Source organism: Coregonus clupeaformis, chromosome 23, assembly GCF_020615455.1.
Source record: "Coregonus clupeaformis isolate EN_2021a chromosome 23, ASM2061545v1, whole genome shotgun sequence".
NCBI lineage: Eukaryota > Metazoa > Chordata > Actinopteri > Salmoniformes > Salmonidae > Coregonus > Coregonus clupeaformis.
In genome coordinates this window covers 27,174,872-27,200,624 of record NC_059214.1, presented here as the reverse complement: position 1 = coordinate 27,200,624, position 25,753 = coordinate 27,174,872, and the positions used below count along the sequence as shown (strand labels likewise).

Sequence of the window (25,753 nt, the reverse complement as noted above, 5' to 3'; positions counted from 1 at the left end):
TGGTGCGAGTGGCATGAACAGGCCGGGCCGGGCTGGCGACACACACCGTAGGCTTGGTGCGAGTGGCAGGAACAGGCCGGACCGGGCTGGCGAAGCGCACCGTAGGCTTGGTGCGAGGGGCAGGAACAGGCCGGGCCGGGCTGGCGACGCGCACCGTAGGCTTGGTGCGAGTGGCAGGAACAGGCCGGGCCGGGCTGGCGACGCGCACCGTAGGCTTGGTGCGAGGGGCAGGAACAGGCCGGGTCGGGCTGGCGACGCGCACCGTAGGCTTGGTGCGAGTGGCAGGAACAGGCCGGGCCGGGCTGGCGACGCGCACCGTAGGCTTGGTGCGAGGGGCAGGAACAGGCCGGGCCGGGCTGGCGACGCGCACCGTAGGCTTGGTGCGAGGGGCAGGAATAGGCCGGGCCGGGCTGTGGAGACGGATAGGAGACCTGGAGTGAAGAGCGGCCACAACCCGTCCTGGCTGAATGCCTACCTTCACACACTCTGTGTGAGGCATCCGCACAGGACGTACAGGGCTGTGTACCCGTACTGGCATAACAGCACGTGACACTGGAGCAGGATATCCGGGACCGCGGAGAGGCATTGGAGACCACGAACATTGAGCCGGCACACTCCGTCCTGGCTGCATACCCACCTTCGCACGACACGTGCGGGGTGCTCGCACAGGACGTACAGGACTATGCCGGACCACTCGTGGCACAGTACGCCGCTCCGCATACCGCGGAACCTGCCCCGTCCCATGCTGCCATGCCTGAGTACGGGAAGTTGGTTCCGCTCTCCATCCAGGCTCCGCCAACCTGCCTTCTGGCCCCCAAACCCGGTGGCCTCCTCTCAAATCGCCCTGTGGCAGCCTCCTGCTGCCCAGCCGCCCATGCCGTGTGCCCCCCTAAAAAAATTTTTGGGGTTGCCTCTCGTCCGTCCGACGATGACACTGCTGACGCCGCTGCTCCTCTCTCGCCAGGGCCTTAATCCTAGCCCATGGCCCTTTTCCCCGAGCATGTCCTCCCAGGACCACACTTTGCCCACCTGGGCCATCGCCAACCTCTCCATCTCCTTTCCCGGCGCTTCCTCCCATGTCCAGTCTGCCTGCTCCTGGACACGCTGCTTGGTCCTTGTATGGTGGGTTCTTCTGTCACGATCGTCGTACGGAATAGACCAAGGCGCAGCGTGATGAACGAACATGTTTATTTATCTATAGGGATAAATACTGACAATGAACAAAACAACAAACGACTCGTAACGTCCTAGGTAACATAGACCAACACGGAACAAGAACCCACAAACACAAAGGGAAAAACAGACAGTTTAAATATGGCTCCCAATCAGAGACAACCAGCCACAGCTGACACTCGTTGCCTCTGATTGGGAGTCACTCAGGCCAACATAGAAATAAACAAACTAGAACTCCCAACATAGAAACAGAACACATAGAATGAACACACCCTGGCTCAACATATAGAGTCCCAGAACCAGGGTGTGACAATAGTGTTTGTTTAACCGCTGTAGTTGAACGGCTTTAGTTTACAACAATTATATAGTGTTTGTTTAACCGCTGTAGTTGAACCGCTGTAGTTTACAACAATTATAGTTTCTGAGGTAGAAGTTGGGAGAGTTATATTTGGGAGTTGTGGTGAGGGAGGCCCCGCTCTCTCCTTTCCCAGATGTTTAGTTCATTTTATTCCGATCTCCTCTGCATTATTGTAGCCATCTGCTGCAGCCTGTCAACTATGCCTCTGCCTATCCCTGTTCTCTCCTCTCCGCACAGGCTACACAAACACCTCACACCGCGTGGCTGCTGCCTCTCTTGGCGCTGACGGAAACATGGATTACCACTGAAAACACTGCTACTCCTGCTGCTCTCTCCTCGTCTGACCATGTGTTCTCGTATACCCCGAGAGCATCTGGTCAGCGGGGTGGTGGCACAGGAATCCTCATCTCTCCCAAGTGGACATTCTCAATTTTCCCCCTGACCCATCTGTCTATCTCCTCATTTGAATTCCATGCTGTCACAGTCACTAGCCCATTTAAGCTTAATATCCTTGTCATCTATCGCCCTCCAGGTTCCCTTGGAGAGTTCATCAATGAGCTTGACGCCTTGATAAGTTCCTTTCCTGAGGATGGCTCACCCCTCACAGTTCTGGGGGATTTCAACCTCCCTACGTCTACATTTGACTCATTTCTCTCTGCCTCCTTCTTTCCACTCCTCTCCTCTTTTGACCTCACCCTCTCACCGTCCCCCTACTCACAAGGCAGGCAATACGCTTGACCTCATCTTTACTAGATGCTGTTCTTCTACTAATCTCACTGCAACTCCCCTCCAAGTCTCCGACCACTACTTTGTATCCTTTTCTCTCTCCCTCTCCTCCAACACTACTCACTCTGCCCCTACACAGATGGTAATGCGCCGTCGCAACCTTCGCTCTCTCTCTCCCGCTACTCTCTCCTCTTCCATCCTATCATCTCTTCCCTCTGCTCAATCCTTCTCCCTCCAATCTCCTGATTCTGCCTCCTCAACCCTCCTCTCCTCCCTTTCTGCATCCTTTGACTCTCTATGTCCCCTATCCTCCCGGCCGGCTCGGTCCTCCCCTCCAGCTCCGTGGCTTGATGACTCATTGCGAGCTCACAGAACAGAGCGCCGGGCAGCTGAGCGGAAATGGAAGAAAACTAGACTCCCTGCAGACCTGGCATCTTTTCACTCCCTCCTCTCTACATTTTCTTCATCTGTTTCTGCTGCTAAGGCCACTTTCTACCACTCTAAATTCCAAGCATCCGCCTCTAACCCTAGGAAGCTCTTTGCCACATTCTCCTCCCTGCTGAATCCCCCCTCCTCCCTCTCTGTGGATGACTTCGTCAACCATTTTGAAAAGAAGGTTGACGACATCCGATCCTCGTTTGTTAAGTCAAATGACACTGCTGGTCCTGCTCACACTGCCCTACCCTATGCTTTGACTTCTTTCTCCCCTCTCTCTCCAGATAAAATCTTGCGACTTGTGACGGCAGGCCACCCAACAACCTGCCCGCTTGGCCCTATCCCCTCCTCTCTTCTCCAGACCATCTCCGGTGACCTTCTCCCTTAACTCACCTCGCTGATCAACTCATCCTTGACCGCTGGCTATGTCCCTTCCGTCTTCAAGAGAGCGAGAGTTGCACCCCTTCTCAAAAAACCAACACTTGATCACTCCGATGTCAACAACTACAGACCAGTATCCCTTCTTTCTTTTCTCTCCAAAACTATTGAGCGTGCCGTCTTTAGCCAACTCTCTTGCTATCTCTCTCAGAATTACCTTCTTGATCCAAACCAGTCAGGTTTCAAGACTGGTCATTCAACTGAGACTGCTCTTCTCTGTGTCACAGAGGCTCTCCGCACTGCTAAAGCTAACTCTCTCTCCTCTGCTCTTGTCCTTCCAGACCTATCTGCTGCCTTTGATACTGTGAACCATCAGATCCTCCTCTCCACCGCTCTCCGAGCTGGGCATCTCCGGCGCGGCTCACTCTTGGATTGCGTCCTACCTGACAGGTCGCTCCTACCAAGTGGCGTGGCGAGAAGCTGTCTCCGCACCACGTGCTCTCACCACTGGTGTCCCCCAGGGCTCAGTTCTAGGCCCTCTCCTATTCTCGCTATACACCAAGTCACTTGGCTCTGTCATATCCTCACATGGCCTCTCCTATCATTGCTATGCTGACGACACACAACTAATCTTCTCCTTTCCCCCTTCTGATAACCAGGTGGCGAATCGCATCTCTGCATGTCTGGCAGACATATCAGTATGGATGACGGATCACCACCTCAAGCTGAACCTCGGCAAGACGGAGCTGCTCTTCCTCCCGGGGAAGGACTGCACGTTCCATGATCTCGCCATCACGGTTGACAACTCCGTTGTGTCCTCCTCCCAGAGTGCGAAGAGCCTTGGCGTGACCCTGGACAACACCCTGTCGTTCTCCGCTAACATCAAGGCGGTGACCCGATCCTGTAGGTTCATGCTCTACAACATTCGGAGAGTACGACCCTGCCTTACACAGGAAGCGGCACAGATCCTTTTCCAGGCACTTGTCATCTCCCGTCTGGATTACTGCAACTCGTTGTTGGCTGGGCTCCCTGCCTGTGCCATTAAACCCCTACAACTCATCCAGAATGCCGCAGCCCGTCTGGTGTTCAACCTTCCCAAGTTCTCTCACGTCACCCCGCTCCTCCGCACACTCCACTGGCTTCCAGTTGAAGCTCGCATCTGCTACAAGACCATGGTGCTTGCCTACAGAGCTGTGAGGGGAACGGCACCTCCGTACCTTCAGGCTCTGATCAGTCCCTACACCCAAACGAGGGCACTGCGTTCATCCACCTCTGGCCTGCTGGCTCCCCTACTTCTGCGGAAGCATAGTTCCCGCTCAGCCCAGTCAAAACTGTTCGCTGCTCTGGCACCCCAATGGTGGAACAAGCTCCCTCACGACGCCAGGACAGCGGAGTCACTCACCACCTTCCGGAGACATTTGAAACCCCACCTCTTTAAGGAATACCTGGGATAGGATAAAGTAATCCTTCTACCCCCCCTTTACTCCAACCAAAAAAAAAACTATTGTAAAGTGGTTGTCCCACTGGCTATAAGGTGAATGCACCTATTTGTAAGTCGCTCTGGATAAGAGCGTCTGCTAAATGACGTAAATGTAAAAATGTAAAATGTTTAAATTTACTTTGTTTATAAACATTGGACTAGAACAAGCTTATCATCACATAATTACTGTCAATTTAAATGTAAACATCTCCAATGTTATACATGCTCTGGATCAGCAAGGGTTAAAATAAGATCAATATTCTGGACAGTCAAGGGTTAAAATTGAGACCCCAGCATGCATATGTCTGTTTGGACATTCTGGGCACACTTTCGGAATCCTGTGAGAGGGACCTGGCAAAGTTGCTTGCGTGGAATTTTCAGCTGAGAGAGAAACACACAGTCCATTGCATTGTTTAAGGTGATTTTGTTATATTTGACATTACAATTGTAATGATTAACAGGTCCTAGTGACGGAGCAGATCAGTCTCTGTATCCGTGTCTGTGTGTCTGCTGAGTCACTACAAGCTGGAGGGAGCTCTAGACTAGCAGAGCAGACGACAGCAGAGCAGAGCACCATGACCTACCGTCTGTTTGAGGAGAAACACCATGCTTCCATCTACCAGAGGTACCGCTTTGTACCTCCAGAGGAGATCAGAGACATCATCCTGCATTACCTGGAAAGGAAGGTGAGCCAAGCAAAGGTAGTATTACTGTTATAGACTGTGTCTTTTACATGAGGTTAGACTTGTACACGTAGCAGCTAAGATAAAATCGTACATTGTCTAAGATGATAAGTCTTTGGTGTAATGCTTCCACACAGTGTCCGAGATAGAAATGGAAGTAAAATATGTCCTCTATTGCATAATATTTCAGGATTACGACATCTTAAATCAGATATTTATACAGTATATCGCAACAATTTCCTGTTTCTAAATGTTTTTGAGACTTGTGACAATAGGTCACTAAACTATCATCCATTATCTTACGTTAATACCGTAAGCTTGAAATTCAGCATGCAATGTGTCATACCTATACTGTATAGAGCAAAGACCAGAGTTGAAATATATATATATATATATATATATATATATATATATATATTTATTATCTGTATTGAACATCACATTTACACTATCTATCACATATAGTGTCTCACTGGTCCCCTCTCTTCAGAAAGGCCAGCCCCATGTCCTAGCTGTGGACCTGGGCTGTGGGACGGGGCAGAACTCACGCCTGCTGGCCCCACACTTCCAGGAGGTGGTGGGCATCGACATCAGCGAGTGCCAACTGGAGGAGGCCAGGGCAGTGGCAGGTTTCAACAACATCACCTACAGGTGTTTGAACGTGTGTATGTGTGTATGTGGTCTAACTTTACTATCCTTTTGAGGTCCAAAAGTCCTCACAAGGATAGTAAAATAATAAATATTTGACAAGTGGGGACATTTCGTCGGTCCCTATCAGGAAAACTGCTATTTTAGGGTTTGGTTAGGGGTTAGGAGTTAGGGTTAGGTTTAGTTAGGGGTTAGGGTTAAAGGTTAGGTTTAGGGAAAATAAGATTTTGAATGGGAATAAATGTTTTGCTCCCCACTTGGATAGTAAAACCAACGTGTGTATGTTTAAAAAGAAACAGTGATGGCAATCTGCAGAGACGGTCAATTACACTCAGCAATAAGGTCAGCAGTACCTTCCCACTTGCAATAGGCCCCTAGTTAATATGTTAGTTTATGTGCAAATCCTCAGTGTTTGTGGCTGTGTCTTAATACTTACAGGAAAGGGACTGCAGAGGAGCTGCCGTTTCCGGATGGTTCTGTGGACCTGCTGACTGCAGCCTCAGCGGCCCACTGGTTTGACCAGCAAAGGTTCCTCTTGGAGGCAGGCCGGGTCCTGAAGCCTTGCGGCTGCTTGGCTCTGCTGGGCTTTGCTGATAACATCAGACTCCATTACGGCTCATGTGGGGACAGACTCACTGACATCTATGATGAGGTGAAAAACAGTATTAAATAAGCTCAGTGTGTCATATGTTTATTTTCAGTGGGTACTAAGTACAGTTGTTGTTTTCATATACAGTATGCTTATAAAATGTTTGTTTGCTGCCATATTGAGACATCTCTTGTGAAAAATAGATTAATTTCCATGGGATCACCTGTATGAATCAACAAACCCTCACAATTCTGTGTTTGATATAAGCACCACGTTTCCTGACTGATTGAGATTTGACTTTGCTATCCCCAGTTCAAGAAGGTGCTGTTACCATACACCAGCACACAGGTAGCAGTGGCCAACACCAAACTACAGGATCTTTACGCCGCCATCCCCTTCCCTGACAAAGAGAGGTAACTCATATAGCCTCTGTGCAAACCCAGTAGAACAGCCAGTTACACATTAAAGCACAACATCGCAGGACACAACATTTCTCATGGTGTGACTTTGACCCTGTGACTCTGTGAGAATTAAATATAAACAGAAGTAATGTACTCACACCTAGTGACTCGGGTGGACAAAATCTAATGTTGTACTCAAACTGTGGGAGTATTCAATATTATGACTTGACTTAAACCTCTTGGCCCTCTTGGGAGCATAGGGCATCCACTATGACTCTCCTCTCAATTCAACAGTGTGTGGGTATCTACTTCTTTCAGGATTGAGTGTATCCCACTGAAGCAGCAGATCTCAGTGAGGAACATAGTGGGCTTCATAGAGTCCTTCTCCATGTACCAGGCCTTCCAGAGGGCCGAGCCTGATGCTGCCACCGCACTGCTGCAGAGAACACACGACAGGTAACAACCCTGGTCAATGGATGAATGGACGAATGACAATGCATGAATGAACAAATTAGCTAATTAACAAATTAACCCTGTGGAGTCGATTGACAACGGTGTGTCAATCTTAAATTACATAACAAAATAATCCCCATCAAAATCCTTACATTTAAGATAGAGATCCTGTGTTTGTTTTTTTGCGTTGGACGCGTCTCAATTCACCACATCCGCCAGTGTCGCACTTCCGTATCTGCAGTGAAAGGTGGCAGAGCTAGAGCGGTGTTTGTCAGACCATGGTGAAAATCGGTCTTCTCACGTAAACATCTGTAGCGTCCGAAAGGTTTGACCTAAAGAACTATTGATAAGGGAGAATCTCACGAACACAATGGTTTTCTAAATTTTGCTCTACGACCCCCACAAGTGTCACGGGACTCGTCTGAAGGTAATAGGTATCGGTAAAAAAACATGTTTTTCTTGTATTTCACTCCGGAAGCTAGCCACACCAATGTGTGAGGAAGCACTATGGGACTCCCGAACACGGCCGTTTGTGATACAGCATGGGATTGAACCCGGGTCTGTAGTGATGCCTCTAACACTGCAATGCAGTGCCTTAGACCACTGTGCCACTCGGGAGGCCCCATTTCTGAGTTTTTTAAATATCTCTTAGATTTAGGATAGACACTTCAAAACCTTGTTTCTTATGATTTATTTTTTGACTGTCCTTTTTGCCATTTATGAATTTGTTATTCAATGCGTTTCTATCGGTTTTAGTAGTCAAGTCCAAAATAAAAATTGTATCAAATACTTTTTATATATATATATATATATATATATATATATATATATATATATATATATATATTATATCTAAAGGTGTCCTAAAATTCTAAATAAAATAGCTAAATGATTCATAGTATGACCACCTTAAAACAATTTCATAAATCAGATTAACAACCCCCCCTCCTGTTTTACTCTAGATTTAATGAACAAACAAATTTATAAAGAAATGAACAAACAAAATAATTATTTATTTTGATGTATGCCACTTTTATGGTCCATCCCAAATGGGATTATTTTATTAAATATATTGATGTCATATTGTTGCAGGTTTCTGAAGGAGATGGGAGTCACATCACCAGACACACTCATGGAAGTGACACTGGAGTATTTCTGTGTCCTGGCATCTAAACCGGAGTGAACACTATATTACATTTTTTGGTCATTTTAGCAGACGCTCTTATCCAGAGTGACTCACAGTTAGTGAGTGCATATATTTTCATACTGGCCCCCCGTGGGAAACGAACCCACAACCCTGGCGTTGCAAGCGCCATGCTCTACTAACTGAGCTACAGGGGACTACTACACTGTGAATGTGTTTATGTGGAGACAGATGTCTTAAGCTTGTGTGAATCATGTTCAAGCTGTTGTTAATATAAATATTATTCTGTTCACATAAGATGTCATTGATGTCCCCTTGGTTTTGTCTGTTCTTTTATACATTATAATGTAGAGCAAACTATTCGCCTTTGTCACATCATTACCAAAATGGTTGCCACATTTAGTTTCGTCCTTGCCTGAGATTTACAATAAAATATGTACGCAGTCACAATTGTAACTTTTGAATATTATTAAACATCTGTAATGAACACTCAGGCTTAGTAGAGTCAAAATGAACAATACCTCACAAGGCACAAACAGAATGACCTGAACTAAATAAGGAGCTGATGAGACCAGGTGAGTAACTAACACAGGTGAAATCAATGAACAAAAATGAAAGACAGGGCTACGTTCAAGAACACAAGGTTGACTAAGAAAATAAATACAGAACCTTTCCAGTCCACTAGATAGTGGATGCGACCTCTCAGTCGTTTGGAATCAAGGATAGCCTGAATGTCGTGGGCAGGTTCCCCTCCAACGTCCAACGGTGGGGGCGCACTGCAGGTTGGAGAGGACTGTAGGTGACCAGTTTTAACAGAGACACATGGAAGGACGAGGAGATTTTATACTGACGGGGTAACTGGAGGCGGTACATGACAGGGTTTATGCGATGGGTTATCTTGAAGGGACCAATGAAGCGACGACAGAACTTTTTGCAGGAGAGGTGGAGCCAGATGTGTCTGGTAGAGAGCCACACACGCTGTCCAGGGTGAAAGAGTGGCGTAGGTCGGCGGTGTCTGTCGACAAAGCGTTTCTGGGTATTAGAGGCTTCCTGCAGATGACGGTGAGCGTTCTCCCATACCCGCTCACTGTGCCAAAACCAGTCGTCGACAGCTGGGACAGTACCAGTCTCCGCCTCCCAGGGAAACATGGGGGGTTGGTAACCAAGGACACACGGAAACGGAGTAAGGCGGAGGGATGAATACATGAGTGAGTTCTGAGCGTTTTCGGCCCAGGCCATATACAGACTCCAGTCGTGTGGAGAGGCAGAACATTATTGGCGGAGGTACTTCCCTATTTCTTGGTTCAGGTGTTCCGTCTGCCCGTTGGTCTGGGGATGATACCCGGAGGAGAGGCTGAGGGCAACCCCCAGTCGGTCACAGAAAGCTCGCCACATCCGGGAGACAAACTAGGACCCTCGGGTCAGAGACGATGTCCTCCGGAATCCCATTCAGACAGAACACCTGCTGGAACATTCACTCAGCCAATTCCATGGCTTAGGTAAATGAGGAAGAGGAACCAGACGACACATTTTTGGAAAACGGTCTACAATGACAAGGATGGTGGTGTTAGAGGATTCAGGAAGGTCTGAGCTGTTGACTTCATCAATGTGGGACCAGGGTCTGTGAGGGATTGGCAAAGGTTGAAGCTTACCGGAAGGGAGATAACAAGGGCATTTGGTTTGGGCGCAGACTGGACAGGAGAGTACGTAATCCTTTACGTCGGATGCCAGTGAGGACCACCAGAACTTACGGGCTAGCAGTTCGGTGGTTCATGTAATGCCCGGATGTCCTGACCAAGGACTTGTGACACCATTGTATCAGTTGGGGTCTAACAGCTGCTGGTACGTAACTCTTCCCAGCTGGTGTCTCAGGAGGAGCCAGGTCTGAGGTTAGGGCTTCTTGTATGACAGAGTGAACCTCCCACTGTACCGGTCCCATAATGCAAGAGGAAGGAAGAATGGGTGTAGGGTCTGAGTTACTGGTCGTAAGGTCAAACTGGTGGAAGAGAGCATCAGCTTTTACGTTTCTCTTTCCAGGGATGTAAGTAACATGAAAATGGAAGATTGTGAAGAGAGCCCAGCGGGCTTGTCTGGAGTTCAACCTCTTGGCCCCTCTGATATATTCCAGATTACAATGATCTGTTAGGACGAGAAAGGGATGTTGTGTGCCCTCCAACCAGTGTCGCCACTCCTCGAGGGCCAGCTTGATGGTGAGGAGTTCTCTGTTCCCCACATTGTAATTCCTTTCAGCGTCGGATAACTTCCTGGAGAAGAAGGCACAGGGATGTGATTTTGGAGGTGTTCCCACCCACTGAGAGAGTATGGCTCCTACTCCTACTTCGGAGGCATCCACCTCCAGGGTGAAAGGAAGAGTCGGATCAGGTTGGCGAAGAACAGGAGCTGAGGTGAAGAGGCGTTTCAAGTTGTTGAAAGCAGTCAGGGCGGTATCAGTCCATTGAAGGGTCCGGGTCTTTTGGCTGGTAAGGGCAGTGAGGAGACGGCAGTAGAACTGAAGTTCCGAATGAACCGGCGATAGAAGTTGGAGAACCCAATGAAACGTTCCTTAACAGTGGTGGGTTTGGGCCAGTGACTTTGTTCTCATCCATGCTGACCCTTCCAGGTGTCAGTACGAAACCGAGGAAGTTTACTGAGGTTACACGGAAGGTGCTCTTTTCAGTCTTCACATAAAGGTTATGGTCAAGAAGCCATTGAAGAACCTTTTGTACATGCTGTAGGTGTTCCTTCAGGGACTGGGAGTAAATCAGGATGTCATCAATGTAGACGATGAGAAAGCGGTTGATCATATCCTGGAAAACTTCATTCATAAAGGATTGGAAGCCGGCGAGGGTGTTAGTAACGCCGTAGGGCATGACCAGGTATTCGTAGTGCCCTCGTGCAGTGATAAAGGAAGTCTTCCATTCGTCACCCTCACGTATACGGAAAAGGGTATATGCACTTCGTAGGTCGAGTTTTGTATAGATGCTGGCGCGGCCCACTTGTTCAAGGGTCTCTGGGAAGGAGAGGAAGAGGGAAACGGTTCTTGACTGTGACGTCATTCAGGGAATGGTAAACAATACATGGACGGAGACCACTGTCCTTTTTTCCCAACGAAGAAGAAGGATGAATGAAACCGTTTGTGTGCTTAATCAATGTAGTTCTCCATTGCCTCATTTTCCGGGATAGATAGGGGGTAAACACAGCCCTTCGGTGGGGACACTCAAGGGAGTGAGTCAATAGCACAGTCCCCTGGGCGATGTGGTGGCAGAGTGGAGGCCTTGATTTTGCTGAAGACATTGCTGTACTAGGCGTATTCAGATGGTATGATGGGTGGCACTGCAGAGGAAGAGTCCTCAATGGTGGTGGCTCTGCAGGGTAGGCTGAGAGAACTGGTGAAGCAGGTAGAAGACCAGGACAGTAGTTCACCTTGTTGCCACGAGATGGCAGGGTCGTGACGACAAAGCCAGGGGTGTCCGTGGATTAGTGGCTGTTTGGGGGATGAGAGTTCCATGAGTTGAATGGTTTCGGTGTGGAAGACTCCAATCTGGAGGGTGACGCTCTGTCAGGTGCGTAATGAAGCCCGTGTCCAATGGCTGCCCGTCCAGGGCGTTAATCTTTAAGGGAGGGCTGACAGGTGTTAGATCAATGTCAAGCTCTTGTACTAGCTGGTGATTGCTAAAATTACCTGCTGCTCTCGAATCTATCAAGCCCTCTACGTACTTAGTAACCCCCTTTACGGTTATCAATACTGGGATGGAGAATTGCTTCTGGGAGATATTAAGAAATAAGGACACGCCTACCTGCATGGCAGCGGAGGGACCCTTATCTCTCCGTGGGGGGCGAACAGGGCAATGGCTGAGTAGATCATCTTTCCCTCCACAGTATAGGCAGAGCCCTTCTTGGATCCGCCTTTGACGTTCGATACATGGTAGAGGAGCATGGCCCAACTGCATGGGCTCTGGAAGACTCGGACAGGATCATGGAAAGAGAAGGTGGCAGAGTTCTTTGACGGTTGGCGATGAGGTTGTCGATGTCGATGGAGATGGACATACGAATGTATTGATTAAAATCCTAAAGGTCACCTCTACAGGCCAGCGCCGCCTGAAGTTCCCTGTTGAGCCCTCTTCGGTAGACGGTAAGTAAAGCAGCCTCACTCCATCCACTCCCTGCAGCCATGCTGTGGAACTCGAGGGCATACTTGGCAGCTGAATTGCGTCCTTGTTGAAGTTATGAGGAGGTCTCCTATAGGACGACCGGAAGGAGAGTGATCGAATACCTCTTTGAAGAGGGTGTGGAAATGGGTCTCGGATCCGAGTTCTGTGCTGTTGGCAGTCCATATGGCGGTGGCCCAATCCAGGGCTTTGCCTGTGAGTAGAGACACAAAATCCACCCTGCTCTTGTCGGTGGCGAAGTTAGTGGGGTTGTGTTCAATGTATTTGCATCAGAAATCCCTTACATTTTCCAGGTGAACAGTCATATTTTCCAGGCATAGATATGAATGAATGGGTTACGATACCTGGCATCGGAGGAGTAGGGATAGGCTGGCGGAGAAGATGGCAGATTTCCTCCATACATTCCTCTTTCTGGGTTAGGCGCCGCTGTAGCTCCACTGAATCCATTCCGTTTTTTAGGTGAGATATTCTGTAATGAATACTCAGGGAGAAAAAGGTATAGATTCACGCGCAGAGCACGGCAGGTGTTTACTTCGCCGTCGCAGAAGGCAGTAATCGTGGTCACACATAGGTAGGCAAACAGGCAGGAGACTCAAAAACTAGGACTGAAGGCTTTAACTGGTTCTCACAAACGAGCTAGGAAAAGGCTTTGTAGAGTCAAAACAAACAATACCTCACAAGGCACAAACAGAATGACCTGAACTAAATAAGGAGCTGATAAGACCAGGTGAGTAACTAACACAGGTGAAATCAATGAACAAAAATGAAAGACAGGGCTACGTTCAAGAACAGAAAGAAACAGGGCTACGTTCAAGAACACAAGGTTGACTAAGAAAATATATACAGAACCTTACAACATCAGGGCCGTATCTAGCGTCTCAGAGTAGTATTAGGAGTGCAGATTTAGGATCAGTTTGCCTTTTAGATCACAATGAAAAAGATAACATGGACAGGGGGTATCTGATCCAAGATCAGCACTCCTAGTCTGAGACACTTGATACTTTGGCTGCGTTTAGACAGGCAGCCCAATTCTGATATTCTTTTCACTAATTGGCCTTTTGATCAATCAGATCAGGTCTGAAAAATATCTGATATGAAAAGATCTGATGTGATTGGTAAAACGACCAATTAGTGGGGGGGAAAAAGAATTGGGCTGCCTGTCTAAACGCAGCCATACTGCCCCAGATTTTCTGTTGCTTTCTTGTTAATATGCTGTATGCATGTATGCAATTCATCACATTATGCCAACTGAGAAAAAACCTTTGGTCGGTTCTTGGACCAGTCCTTCATATATTGACTGTTTATGATTAACTCTTTAAGTGAGCTAGTGGTAGTGCAGCTCAGTACAAAACCTATTGTTGTTGTTGATCTATGGCTCAGTGATCCGTTGGAATAGGGTTTTTATCTGAGTAAGAAGACTGAACTCATCAGGCTTTTGTCTTTTCCCACATCAATCACAACAGGAAAGCACCTCATAGGAAAACAAGGTTCTGATCCCTCCCCCATTGTATCTCCATGGGACTTTTTATTGGTTATGACACACCACACAGCTCTCTGTGACCCCATGTAACCCTGGCCCCCTTCTTAAACAGCCTCATTAGCAAACAACCCACATTCCCACGAAGCCGCTGCACTGCCCCTTCCTCTCTCTATCTGGGGCCTGTCTCATACTAGCCTGGCCAAGCGCCTTGTGGTTTCCCTGGAACTGGCCCTGCGATGAGTGTGGTGTGTTTGATCACATTCCTTAACGTAGCCTCCACACCCCAGTGAGAAAGAGAGCTTGCATGAGTTTTTGTAAAAACCTTATGAAAAGCAGGTCTCTTTCTGAGTTGGAGAATACCTTTGTATTCCTGTTGTTTTTTCCTGTAGTATAACCCAGTGGCATGGCCAATCGTCCGTTTGAAGGTAAGGAGCATGCTACCTCCTACTGGAAATACAGAGTCTCTCCCTCGTCTCAGCTCATTGAAGAGGTCATGTACTTCCTGAAGAAAAAGGTAGGCGTGGCATACACCTGTTACACATTATACAGACTGTTGTTTTTCCTAAATTAAATATAATGGATTATGCATGCTCAGATTATATGGTTACAGTCTTCTGTGGACGTAAAATAGTTACAATGACAAATATTATTGCAATACATTACAGAATTATAACAATGCATGCTTCGTTCCGGCTTTTTCATGTTTTTGCAGCAGATAAAGATGGTCTATTGACATTCTCCTGCCTTAAAAAATGTGCACATGTACTAACGATGTCTCATACATGTGTGTGATGGTGATGTGTCCTGTTTGACAGAGGGGCGTGCAGCCCTTTGACCTGGCAGTAGATGTAGGCTGTGGGTCGGGTCAAGGCACCATGCTCCTGGCCCCTCACTTCTCCTCGATGGTGGGGACCGACGTGAGCCCTGCCCAGCTGGAGGTGGCCCTGGAGCATGCCACCGCCCCTAACACCTCAGAGCCAACCCCAGAGGAAAGGAGGAGGAGGGTGGACTGGACTGGAGAGTCATGTTTTGTTTTGAGTGACACTAATGTGGACTCAAACTCTCTTTACATTACAGTCATAGAATTAGTGTTTTATAAGCAGGTAGCTTAGTGGGTAAGACCGTTGTGCCAGTAACCGAAAGGTCGCTGGTTCTAATCCCCGAGCCGACTAGGTGAAAAATCTGTCGATGTGCCCTTGAGCAAGGCACTTAACCCTAATTGCTCCTGTAAGTCGCTCTGGAAAAGAGCGTCTGCTAAATGACGTAAATGTAAATAAGTAGATTTACTAGATTTGTAGGTACAAAATAGTTTTATTCAGGGTGAATAGACATGGATTTACCAAGATCGTCTCACTCAGAACAGTCTTGCCTGAAATAACAGAACCACAGTGTGATGGGAGAGGGGACTGTATGGTTAAAGTCCTTTGTTGATGGGGACACAGTGAAATTAGGACAAGGGCCAAGTCAAACAATGGGACCCTTGTCTGCTCAAACTCATGCACATTTCCCTCTAGTGAGCAAACATAAAAGCTACAACTACTAATACTATTCTGGAACAGTGCCATCTGAACTGTCTCAGGAACCAAACCAAATCACAAAGTTGAATTCTAGCCTGGTTCCCGATCAGTTTGTGCTGTTTTGCCAAGTTCTATTGTGGCAATGACTATAGGAGTTGGCAATAGAGCAGAAACAGATCTGGTACCAAGCTAGCAAATATCTTTACAGATCTGAGACTAGGCTAGCAAATAACTTCAGTATAGCCTGTATTATGCAGCCCTGATTTTTGTCTCTCTCGTCTCTGTATAGACAGCATCCGGCTGCTGATCATTGTGTCTCTCTTGACTCTGTCTATAGACAGCCATGACTGCCTTCCACTGGTTTGACCAGCTGCAGTTCCTCCTGGAAGCCCATAGGATCCTGCAGCCTAAAGGCTGTCTCTATCCGCTCAATTATATATGGAGACTGCTACCACAAACTCAACACATTCTGCAAGGAGGTCTGGACAACTCTAGAGAATATAATAAAAGTATATTATCCATAAACAGTGGAAAGGTACCATTCTAATCACTGTAGGAAACATGCAAACAAAAAACTAAATACAATGCACATCTTTGATGCATACAGTAGATTTGTTGTGTGTTTTTTCAACAGCATTTGTCTTTTTTTATCTCATCATTTTTATGCTGCCCTCCTGCCCTATAGTAACCTCTGCCTGGGCCCCAACTTTGTGGCTCTCTACAAACAGTCCTATGACTCCATCCGCTAAACAGAGAAAGAGTGGTGAGGCCTGAGGACCATTGCATCCACTGTTACATCTGCCCCTGTTGTTACTGTATTCCCATGTACACTAAGTGTTGAATTGATTCACAATTCAATGCTATCCTCGATTTCCAGGCTTCCTCCAGTAGAGTGATAAACAACAATTGGAAGGATTGCATTGCGAGACTAACTCATTGCTGATTCTGTGTTGAATGGTTGTGTCTAGGCAGGAGTGTGTGTGGATGAACAGCCAGGTCTCATAGACTAGACATAACATAGTAAGCTAACCCTTCCCCTAACCTTAACCCTTTTAGCTAACCCTTCCCTAAACCTAACACTTTAACCTAACTCCTAAACTTAACCATAACCCCTAGCCTAGCTAACGGTAGCTAGCTAGCTAACATTAGCAACCTAGCCACCTAGCTAGAATTCATAACATATCATACATCTTGCAAATTTGTAATATATTGTACGTTTTGTAAATTCGTAAGATATAATAAGAATTGTAATTCGTAACATACCATACAAAATGGGTGAAGGACGTCCACAAATTAATACATACCATACAAACGTAACATATCATACTAAATGAAGCTGTTGGGTTTTACGTACAGAATAATACGAAATACTCTGAGACCAGGTTGGGGTGAAGAGGCCAATGCCTCTTTCCAGCTACATGGGCATGATAGAGTCCTTCTCCAGCTACCAGGCTCTGCTAAAGAAAGACCCAGAGGAGCCCAGGAGACTGTCCACAGACATCACCCACAGGTTGGTCCCTCACACCATAACCTCCCTAGGCCTTTTTGATGCTGGTTGTGCTGTTAATGTTAACGTGTTAAAAAATGTATATTTAGTAAAAATGTAAAGGTATCATTTAACATTACATCTAACATCTCTCTCTGTCCTCTCCAGACTGTTGGCTGAGATGAAGGTGACCTCCCCAGAGACTGAGGTTGTGGTCGGAGTCAGGTATTTCTACCTGCTAGCCTGCAGGCCAGAGGACTTGCTACAGATGACTGAGACTGAGAGTATAGGATCCCTCGGAGCAGTAATCTTGAGAGACCAAAGAACCTACAGTGCTATGAAAAAGTATTTGCCCCCTTTCTAATTTTCTCTACTTTTGCATATTTGTGATACTGAATGTTATCAGATCTTCAACCAAAACCTAATATTAGATAAAGGGAACATAAGTGAACAAATAACACAACAATTACATATTTATTTCATTTATTTCATAAACAAAGTTATGCAACACCCAATTCCCCAGTGTGAAAAAGTAATTGGTTCCAGTAATGCCAGGCGAAAACCAAACTCTGCATTCCACAGTAAGAACATCATTCCAAAGGTCAAGCATGGTGGTGGTGGTGTGACGGTTTGGGGATGCTTTGCTACCTCAGGACCTGGACGACTTGCCTTAATAGAAGGAACCATGAATTCTGCTCTGTATCAGAGAATTCTACAGGAGAATGTCAGACCATCCGTCTGTGAGCTGAAGCTGAAGCGCAGCTGGGTCATGCAGCAAGACAATGATCCAAAACACACAATCAAGTCTACATGAAAATAGCTAAAAAGCAACAAATTGGAAGTTTTGGAATGGCCTAGTCAAAGTCCAGACCTAATCCCAATTGAGATAATATAATAATATGCCGTTTAGCAGACGCTTTTATCCAAAGCGACTTACAGTCGTGTGTGCATACATTTTTACGTATGGGTGGTCCCGGGGATCGAACCCACTATCCTGGCGTTAAAAGCGCCAAGCTCTACCAATTGAGCTACAGAGGACCACAATGTTGTGGCAGGACTTGAAACGAGCAGTTCATGCTTGAAAACCCACACGTCATTGAGTTAAAGCAGTTCTGCATGGAAGAGTGGGCCAAAATTCCTCCACAGCGACGTGAGAGACTGATCAACAATTTGGTTGGAGTCATTGCCGCTAAAGGTGGCACAACCAGTTATTGAGTGTAAGGGGGCAATTACTTTTTCACACAGGGGAATTGGGTGTTGCATATCTTTGTTGATGAAATAAATGAAATAAATATGTAATTGTTGTGTTATTTGTTCACTTATGTTTCCTTTATCTAATATTAGGTTTTGGTTGAAGATCTGATAACATTCAGTATCACAAATATGCAAAAGTAGAGAAAATTAGAAAGGGGGCAAATACTTTTTCATAGCACTGTAGTTTTTCACCGAAACAGGAGGACATTGATTCCTTACATTGGGACTCAAAGCATTGGGAATAGTATATACAGGGAAAAGTACCTAGCATAGCACTTTCAGTCTCTAAAGGTTTTTCTTCATGGATACAAGCTTCTATAGATTACTTTCCAGCATGGGTTTTCATTTTGTGTGTATGTGTCTTTGTCTGTGTCTGTGTGTGTCTGTGTGTGTGTGTGTGTGTGTGTGTGTGTGTCTGTGTGTCTGTGTGTGTGACAAGATGTAGAGAGAGCGGATGTCACCGGAGCTTGTCCTAACTGCATGGGCATAGCTGGGACATACAGTAATTACCTCCATCTGTAAAAACAATCACAGAAGAGATGGTAAATAACCCTGCCTTAGGAAAATATGTGTTCTCCATACCCCTTGAGTCCATCACAATGTTTTGTAAAATAAAGCCAACCAGAACATTCAGTAGAAAGTGGGTTCCACTCCTGGACCAAAATAAGCAGATTGCTGTGCCGGATGTCCATCCCCTCAAAGCATGGAAAGTGTGTGTGTCTGTGTGTGTGTTTGTGTGTGTGTGTGCTTGTGTGTTTGTGAGATATAGGGCAGGGAACGGCAGGTGGTTTCACATCCATACTTCCTCTGAATAAGGGGGCCAAGCTGGGGGCAAAAGAGTGATAAACTCCTATCCCTCAGTCCCACATCACGTCTGGAGCCACAGTCACACCAGGCGGTCGGAGTGGGTCCAGACCATTACCAGACCGCAGGAGTAAAGAATGTAAAGATACACCCTCAGATCTGGGATATTTACTGTCTTTGGGGCCTCAGAGTCTACAGAATAATGCTGACACATAAAAGCAAACATAAATCTGACACCTGGCCTGCTCTGTGGATTGTACAGTCAAAAGTTTGGACACACCTACTCATTCCAGGGTTTTTCTTTATTTTTACTATTTTCTACATTGTAGAATAATAGTGAAGACATCAAAACTATGACATAACACATATGGAATCATGTAGTAACGAAATAAAGTGTTAAACAAATGAAAATATATTTTATATTTGAGATTCTTCAAAGCAGCCACCCTTTGCCTTGATGACAGCTTTGCACACTCTTGGCATTCTCTCAACCAGCTTCACCTGGAATGCTTTTCCAACAGTCTTGAAGGAGTTCTCACATATGCTGAGCACTTGTTGGATGCTTTTCCTTCACTCTGCGGTCCAACTCATCCCAAACCATCTCAACTGGATTGAAGTCGGGTGATTGTGGAGGCTAGGTCATCTGATGCAGCACTCCATCACTCTCCTTCTTGGTCAAATATCCCTTACACAGCCTGGAGGTGTGATGGGTCATTGTCCTGTTGAAAAACAAATGATAGTCGCACTAAGCGCAAACCAGATGGGACGGCGTATCGCTGCAGAATGCTGTGGTAGCCATGATGGTTAAGTGTGCCTTGAATTCTAAATAAATTACTGACAGTTTCACCAGCAAAGCACCCCCACACAATAACACCTCCTCCATGCTTCACTTGGGAACTACACATGCAGAGATCATCCGTTCACCTACTCTGCGTCTCTGACCGCAAGGCACTACAGAGGGTAGTGCGTACGGCCCAGTACATCACTGGGGCAAAGCTCCCTGCCATCCAGGACCTCTATACCAGGCGGTGTCAGAGGAAGGCCCTCAAAATTGTCAAAGACTCCAGTCACCCTAGTCATAGACTGTTCTCTCTGCTACCGCACGGCAAGCGGTACCGGAGTGCCAAGTCTAGGTCCAAAAGACTTCTCAACAGCTTCTACCCCCAAGCCATAAGACTCCTGAACAGCTAATCATGGCTACCCGGACTATTTGCACTGCCCCCCACCCCATCCCTTTTACGCTGCTGCTACTCTGTTAAGTATTTATGCATAGTCACTTTAACTCTACCCACATGTACATATTACCTCAACTAGCCGGTGCCCCCCGCACATTGACTATGCAACGGTACCCCCCTGTATATATAGCCTCCCTACTGTCACTTTATTCTATTGTATATATAGCCTCCCTACTGTCACTTTATTTTTACTTCTGCTCTTTTTTCTCAACACTTTTTTGTTGTTGTTTTATTCTTACTTTTTTGTTTAAAATAAATGCACTGTTGGTTAAGGGCTGTAAGTAAGCATTTCACTGTAATGTCTGCACCTGTTGTATTCGGCGCATGTGACCAATAAAATTTGATTTGATTTGATTTGATTTGATTTGATTTGACAATGACACAACGTTTGGAACCCAAAATCTCAAATTTGGACTCATCAGACAAAAGGGCAGATTTATACTGGTCTAATGTCCATTGCTCGTGTTTCTTGGCCCAAGCAAGTCTCTTCTTCTTTTTGGTGTCCTTTAGTAGTACTTTCTTTGCAGCAATTCGACCATGAAGGCCTGATTCACGCAGTCTGATGTTGAGATGTGTCTGTTACATTTATTTGGGCTGCAATCTGAGGTGCAGTTAACTCTAATGAACTTATCCTCTGCAGCAGAGGTAACTCTGGGTCTTCCTTTCCTGTGGCGGTCCTCATGAGAGCCAGTTCCATCATAACGCTTGATGGTTTTTGCGAATGCACTTGAAGAAACTTTCAAAGTTCTTGAAATGTCATGTCTTAAAGTAATGACGGACTGTCGTTTCTCTTTGCTTATTTGAGCTGTTCTTGCCATTATATGGACTTGGTCTCTTAACCAAATATGGCTATCTTCTGTATACCACCCCTACCTTGTCACAACACAACTGATTGTCTCAAATGCAGTAAGAAGGAAAGAAATTCCACAAATTAACTTTTAACAAGGCACACCTGTCAATTGAAATGCATTCCAAGTGACTACCTCATGAAGCTGGTTGAGGGAATGCCAATAGTGTGCAAAGCTGTCATCAACGAAAGGGTGGCTACTTTGAAGAATCTCAAATATAAAATATTATTTGATTTTTTGGTTACTACATAATTCCATATGTGTTATTTCATAGTTTTGTTGTCTTCACTATTATTCTACAATGTAGAAAATAGAACAAATAAAGAAAAACCCTGGAATGAGTAGGTGTGTCCAACCTTTTGACTGGTACTGCATATCGTGGAAGTGGATGGCCATCAATCAGACGCTGACTTGTCGTGAACACATGTTTTTTGAGAGAGAGAGCAGTCCCTCTTATCAGCATTCCCAAAACGTAAACTAAGGGTGGCAGCCTTGCTGAAGAAATAATCCCTTTGGAAAGGGTGGGATTGTTAGATTGACCGGTTCAGCATTGAGGGATTCTCTGCTGCAGATGCACTCTGTATGAAATGCAAAGAGGAACTGGCTGGCCAGCCTCCCGATAACATATTTCCAATTATAACAGCACTCCTCTCCAACATCTTCATCTGACTCCAACAAGTGGCAAAAACAGCATAGAAAAGCAGTGCTGGGGTGCGGAACATTTTGTTTTAGGTTTATTTGGATCGTGGATTGCTCCTATTCTCTCATGGCCATAATCTTTGAGTCTTTATTTAGCTCTGCTGCCTGTCACACTTGGGTAAAACAAAAAAGTTATCACTTGGCTCTAACATAGACAGTGGAGCACCATTCACAAGACACCTAATGCAGGCCTTGGCAGTCAAAGCAAGAGGGCACTGGTGCTTGGGAATCCTAATTGACATAGTTAAATTGGTACAGAAATCCAAACACTGGTGTTAGTGTGTGTGAATATAGTAGGCTTATGTAGCATTGTGAGGATTGGGTAATTTCCAGTGTGTGAAAGTTAGCTGAGGCTGCAAGCTTTTGTGAATGGCTGAAGAGAAGCCAGGTTTTTTCCCACAAAAGCATTTACATTTTCTAATAACAAAAAGTAAAATGTTGTCTCTTTGGTTTGGCTTTTGATTTAGTCTAATAGGAACTTAACATGGTATGTAACTAGAAACCATCATTTCCAAAATAATTCTTAGGGCGATTTCACGTAACATAACATAATGATGTGTTACATATTTTTCCCAACTGTGTTGCCTATTTTCTTTGCTTTGTATAGAGGAACAAATGTTTTCATTTGATATTTGGCCGGACAACAATAATGAACAGAACGGATGGTTGAACGGGGAGAAAGAGAGCGCGCTTGTTTGAAATTGAAAAGTGTGGCGGTAGCGACTGATAAAGAAAAACATCAAGGCTTTTCCGGAAAATTCAGCGTGACCACGTTTCGTGTCTGTTTAGACTTAAAAATGCGTTACGTGTCCGCTTACCTCCTGGCTGTGCTCAGTGGCAATACCAGCCCCTCCTCCAAGAATATCAAGACCATTTTGGGGAGTGTAGGAATCGAGGCCGAAGATGAGCGCCTAGACAAGGTTGTCAAAGTATTGAATGGAAAAGACGTCAATGAAGTCAATCTCTGGTCCCTCTAAATTGGCCTCAGTGCCAGCAGGTGGTGCTGTGGCAGCTCCTTCTGCTACTGGGTCTGCTGCAGCTGGCGTTTCTCCTGCTGCTGCGGAAGAGAAAAAGGAGGAGAAAGAGGGATCTGATGAAGACACGAGAAGATGGCGGCGAGTGCAGATGGGATTTTATCTTGCTCCGAATAATCTTAACTATTATCCCTCTCAAATGTACTTAAATGAAACAAAACCCGGTTTATAGTAAACACAACAGAGAACAACGCTCAGTAGACCGCTAATTTGATCTGAAACTTGGCAAAATGGAAGAAAAAAATGTGTGAAAGAGCAAAGGGAGGAGAAGGCAGTTGCTAGCTGACCACTCATACACCGGAGAGAAACCGCCACCTGACTCCTCAGGAGAAGAAATTGAGGAATCTGGACATTCGGTTGATTCAGAAACTCCAGCCAATAGTCCTGCACCCAAAAGACACCGAAATAATTGTCTTTGCGCGAACTCCAGGTCAACATAATCGAAGCTGTCACTGCAAAGATAAACAAAAGAGCCGATGGTCTGGAGAAAAAGAACGCGAAAACACATAAAAAATCGTTGACCTCGAGACCTCTCTGAATCATGTATACGAGAGTATAGAAGAGCTTAAACGTGCAAACACTGCAACCTCTGATAAATGCACTGCACAGGAGAAGACCATCGGCGACATGCAAGAGTGCTTGTTGGAAGCAAAGCGATACCGGAGAAGGTGGGGGCTACGGCTTTACGGTGTCCCCGAGGACCAGGGTGAGAATGTGAAGCGCATAGTAAGTGACATCTGTAACTGTGTGGCTCCGTACTTCCCCGAAAAATATATGGATATGGCTGTGGATGTCGCTCATCGTATTGGGAAGAAGCAAGATCCCATCGGCAGCCGCTCGATCATCATCCAGTTCGCTTTCCGCACAGCGAGAGATGCAGTTTGGAAGAAAGCAAAGGAAAGTGCCTTTCTAAAAGAGAGAAAAATTTGATTCGGTAAGGACATGACTGCAGAAAACAAGGCAGCAAAGGCAAAGTTGTGGCCTCTCGTCCAACAGGCCCGAAAATCAAGGAAGGGGTGCATACTACAGGGGAATCAGAGCCTTTTTCGCAGACGGAAAATACATTTGACTGGGTTGATTTGCTACGCCGGTAGGCTTACATGTGGCCCATTCCACACAACAAACTGAGCGTTCTAGTTTTGAATTCTGGTGTTATGGTTTACAAGTTAATACATATATGAAGCACCTTTTATAGAGATGGTAGAGTTGAGATTGTGTAGGATTTTCCTTTCTATTTTGTATATATGGATTTGAAGTTTATGTCAATCAATGCCAGGGGGATACGAAACCTGTTGAAGAGGAAAACTTTTGTTTTGTTTTGTAAGGACTGCAACGCAGATCTTGTATTCGTTCAAGAAACACATTCAAATCAGTGGGGTAGTGAAATTTTCTTGGCCCACGGAACTAATTATTCAGTTGCGGTTGCAATTTTAGCACACAATTTCAAAGGGACATTTTTTTTTACTCAAATGGACACCAATGGACATTGGCTAGTAGCGGTCATCAACCACATGGACAGATTATTTGTGTTGTGTAATGTATATGGATACTGTTCTAGTCCTCCAAATAACTTCCTTCTAGAGGAAATTGAGGAAATTCTTAAAAGTCTTCTGAGAAAATATCCATCCAGTCAGATTATAGTTGGTGGGGATTTTAACATGGTTTATTATAATGAGACTGATAGATTGCCCCATAGGCTTAACATTGCTGTGAACAAATTGGTGAATTTCTGCCAAAGCCTGGACTTAATTGACACATGGAGAGTTAAAAACCCTGGAGAGAAACAGTACACATGGAGTAATAGAGATCATTCACTACAATCAAGAATTGACTTGTGGGTGATAACATCTAGTCTTGAGCCCAACACTGTATGTCAGGGTTGAGTGTAGAGGGAACGTGGAATCACACGCAGGACACAGAGATTCAAAAAACAGATGTCTTTAGTGAAGTCCGACAGTACAAGCCAACAGGCCACAGGCGAAACAAGCGCACACTGGACTGTCCAAAGTAAATGCGCACAACGTGCAGGACTCTCTCTTACAAAACGAAAATACAGAGAGCACAGAACAGCGGACCAACATCTACACGTGCCATCGAACAATTACACACAACACCTGACCAAACACAAGATAACTAAATAGGGTGCCTAATGAACACTTAACAATGAACAGGTGTAACAAACAGACAAAACCAATCAAACATGAAACATCGAACGGTGGCAGCTAGTACTCCGGAGACGACGACCGCCGAAGCCTGCCCGAACAAGGAGAAGGAGCCACCTCGGCCGAAACCATGACACTGTAGAGGTAAAAATACTGCCTGCAGTCCTGACGGATCATAAAGTCATATGGCTGACTGTGAGAATGTGCAGTATTGATGATAAGAAATACTCTGGTGGTTATTGGAAATTGAATAACTCATTGTTATTGCATGATGATTTAAAAAATGTGATTAAGAATCTAATTTCTGTTTACTGGAATTTAGCTACCTCTAATTCAGAATATGGGAAATATTGGGAACTGCTGAAATTTAAAATCCGCTCTGCCTGTATTACTTACGGGAAACGGCTTGCTTTAAGAAGGAGATGTGAGGTAGCTGAGCTCTCTAAGAAAATTGTTGATATCACAGAGATTGAGCATCTTGATCTTAATGAAAAAGCTAAATTGAATGATTTACAGAATCAACTAGATACATTTTATGAGGAAAAGGCTAGAGGAGCCTTCATAAGATCCAGAAAACAATGGCTTGAAAAAGGCGAA

General features: G+C 45.6%; 1 protein-coding gene across 4 annotated transcripts; it reads left to right on the top strand.

The window, feature by feature from the left end:
* Window positions 1-4,879: 4,879 nt before the first annotated feature.
* LOC121536688 (putative methyltransferase DDB_G0268948) lies at window positions 4,880-8,603 on the top strand. Of its 4 annotated transcripts, none has more exons than XM_041844124.2 (6): window positions 4,880-5,251; window positions 5,724-5,884; window positions 6,320-6,533; window positions 6,783-6,883; window positions 7,166-7,327; window positions 8,417-8,603. In XM_041844124.2, exons 1-6 carry the CDS (start codon window positions 5,126-5,128, stop codon window positions 8,505-8,507), a joined length of 855 nt encoding a protein of 284 aa, XP_041700058.2. In that variant the 5' UTR covers window positions 4,880-5,125; the 3' UTR covers window positions 8,508-8,603. The 4 variants fall into 4 exon arrangements, with proteins under 4 accessions (XP_041700058.2, XP_041700059.2, XP_041700060.2 ...); XM_041844125.2 differs by having other exon boundaries at window positions 4,883-5,236; XM_041844126.2 differs by having other exon boundaries at window positions 4,884-5,251; window positions 7,190-7,327.
* The last annotated feature ends 17,150 nt before the right edge of the window (window positions 8,604-25,753 follow it).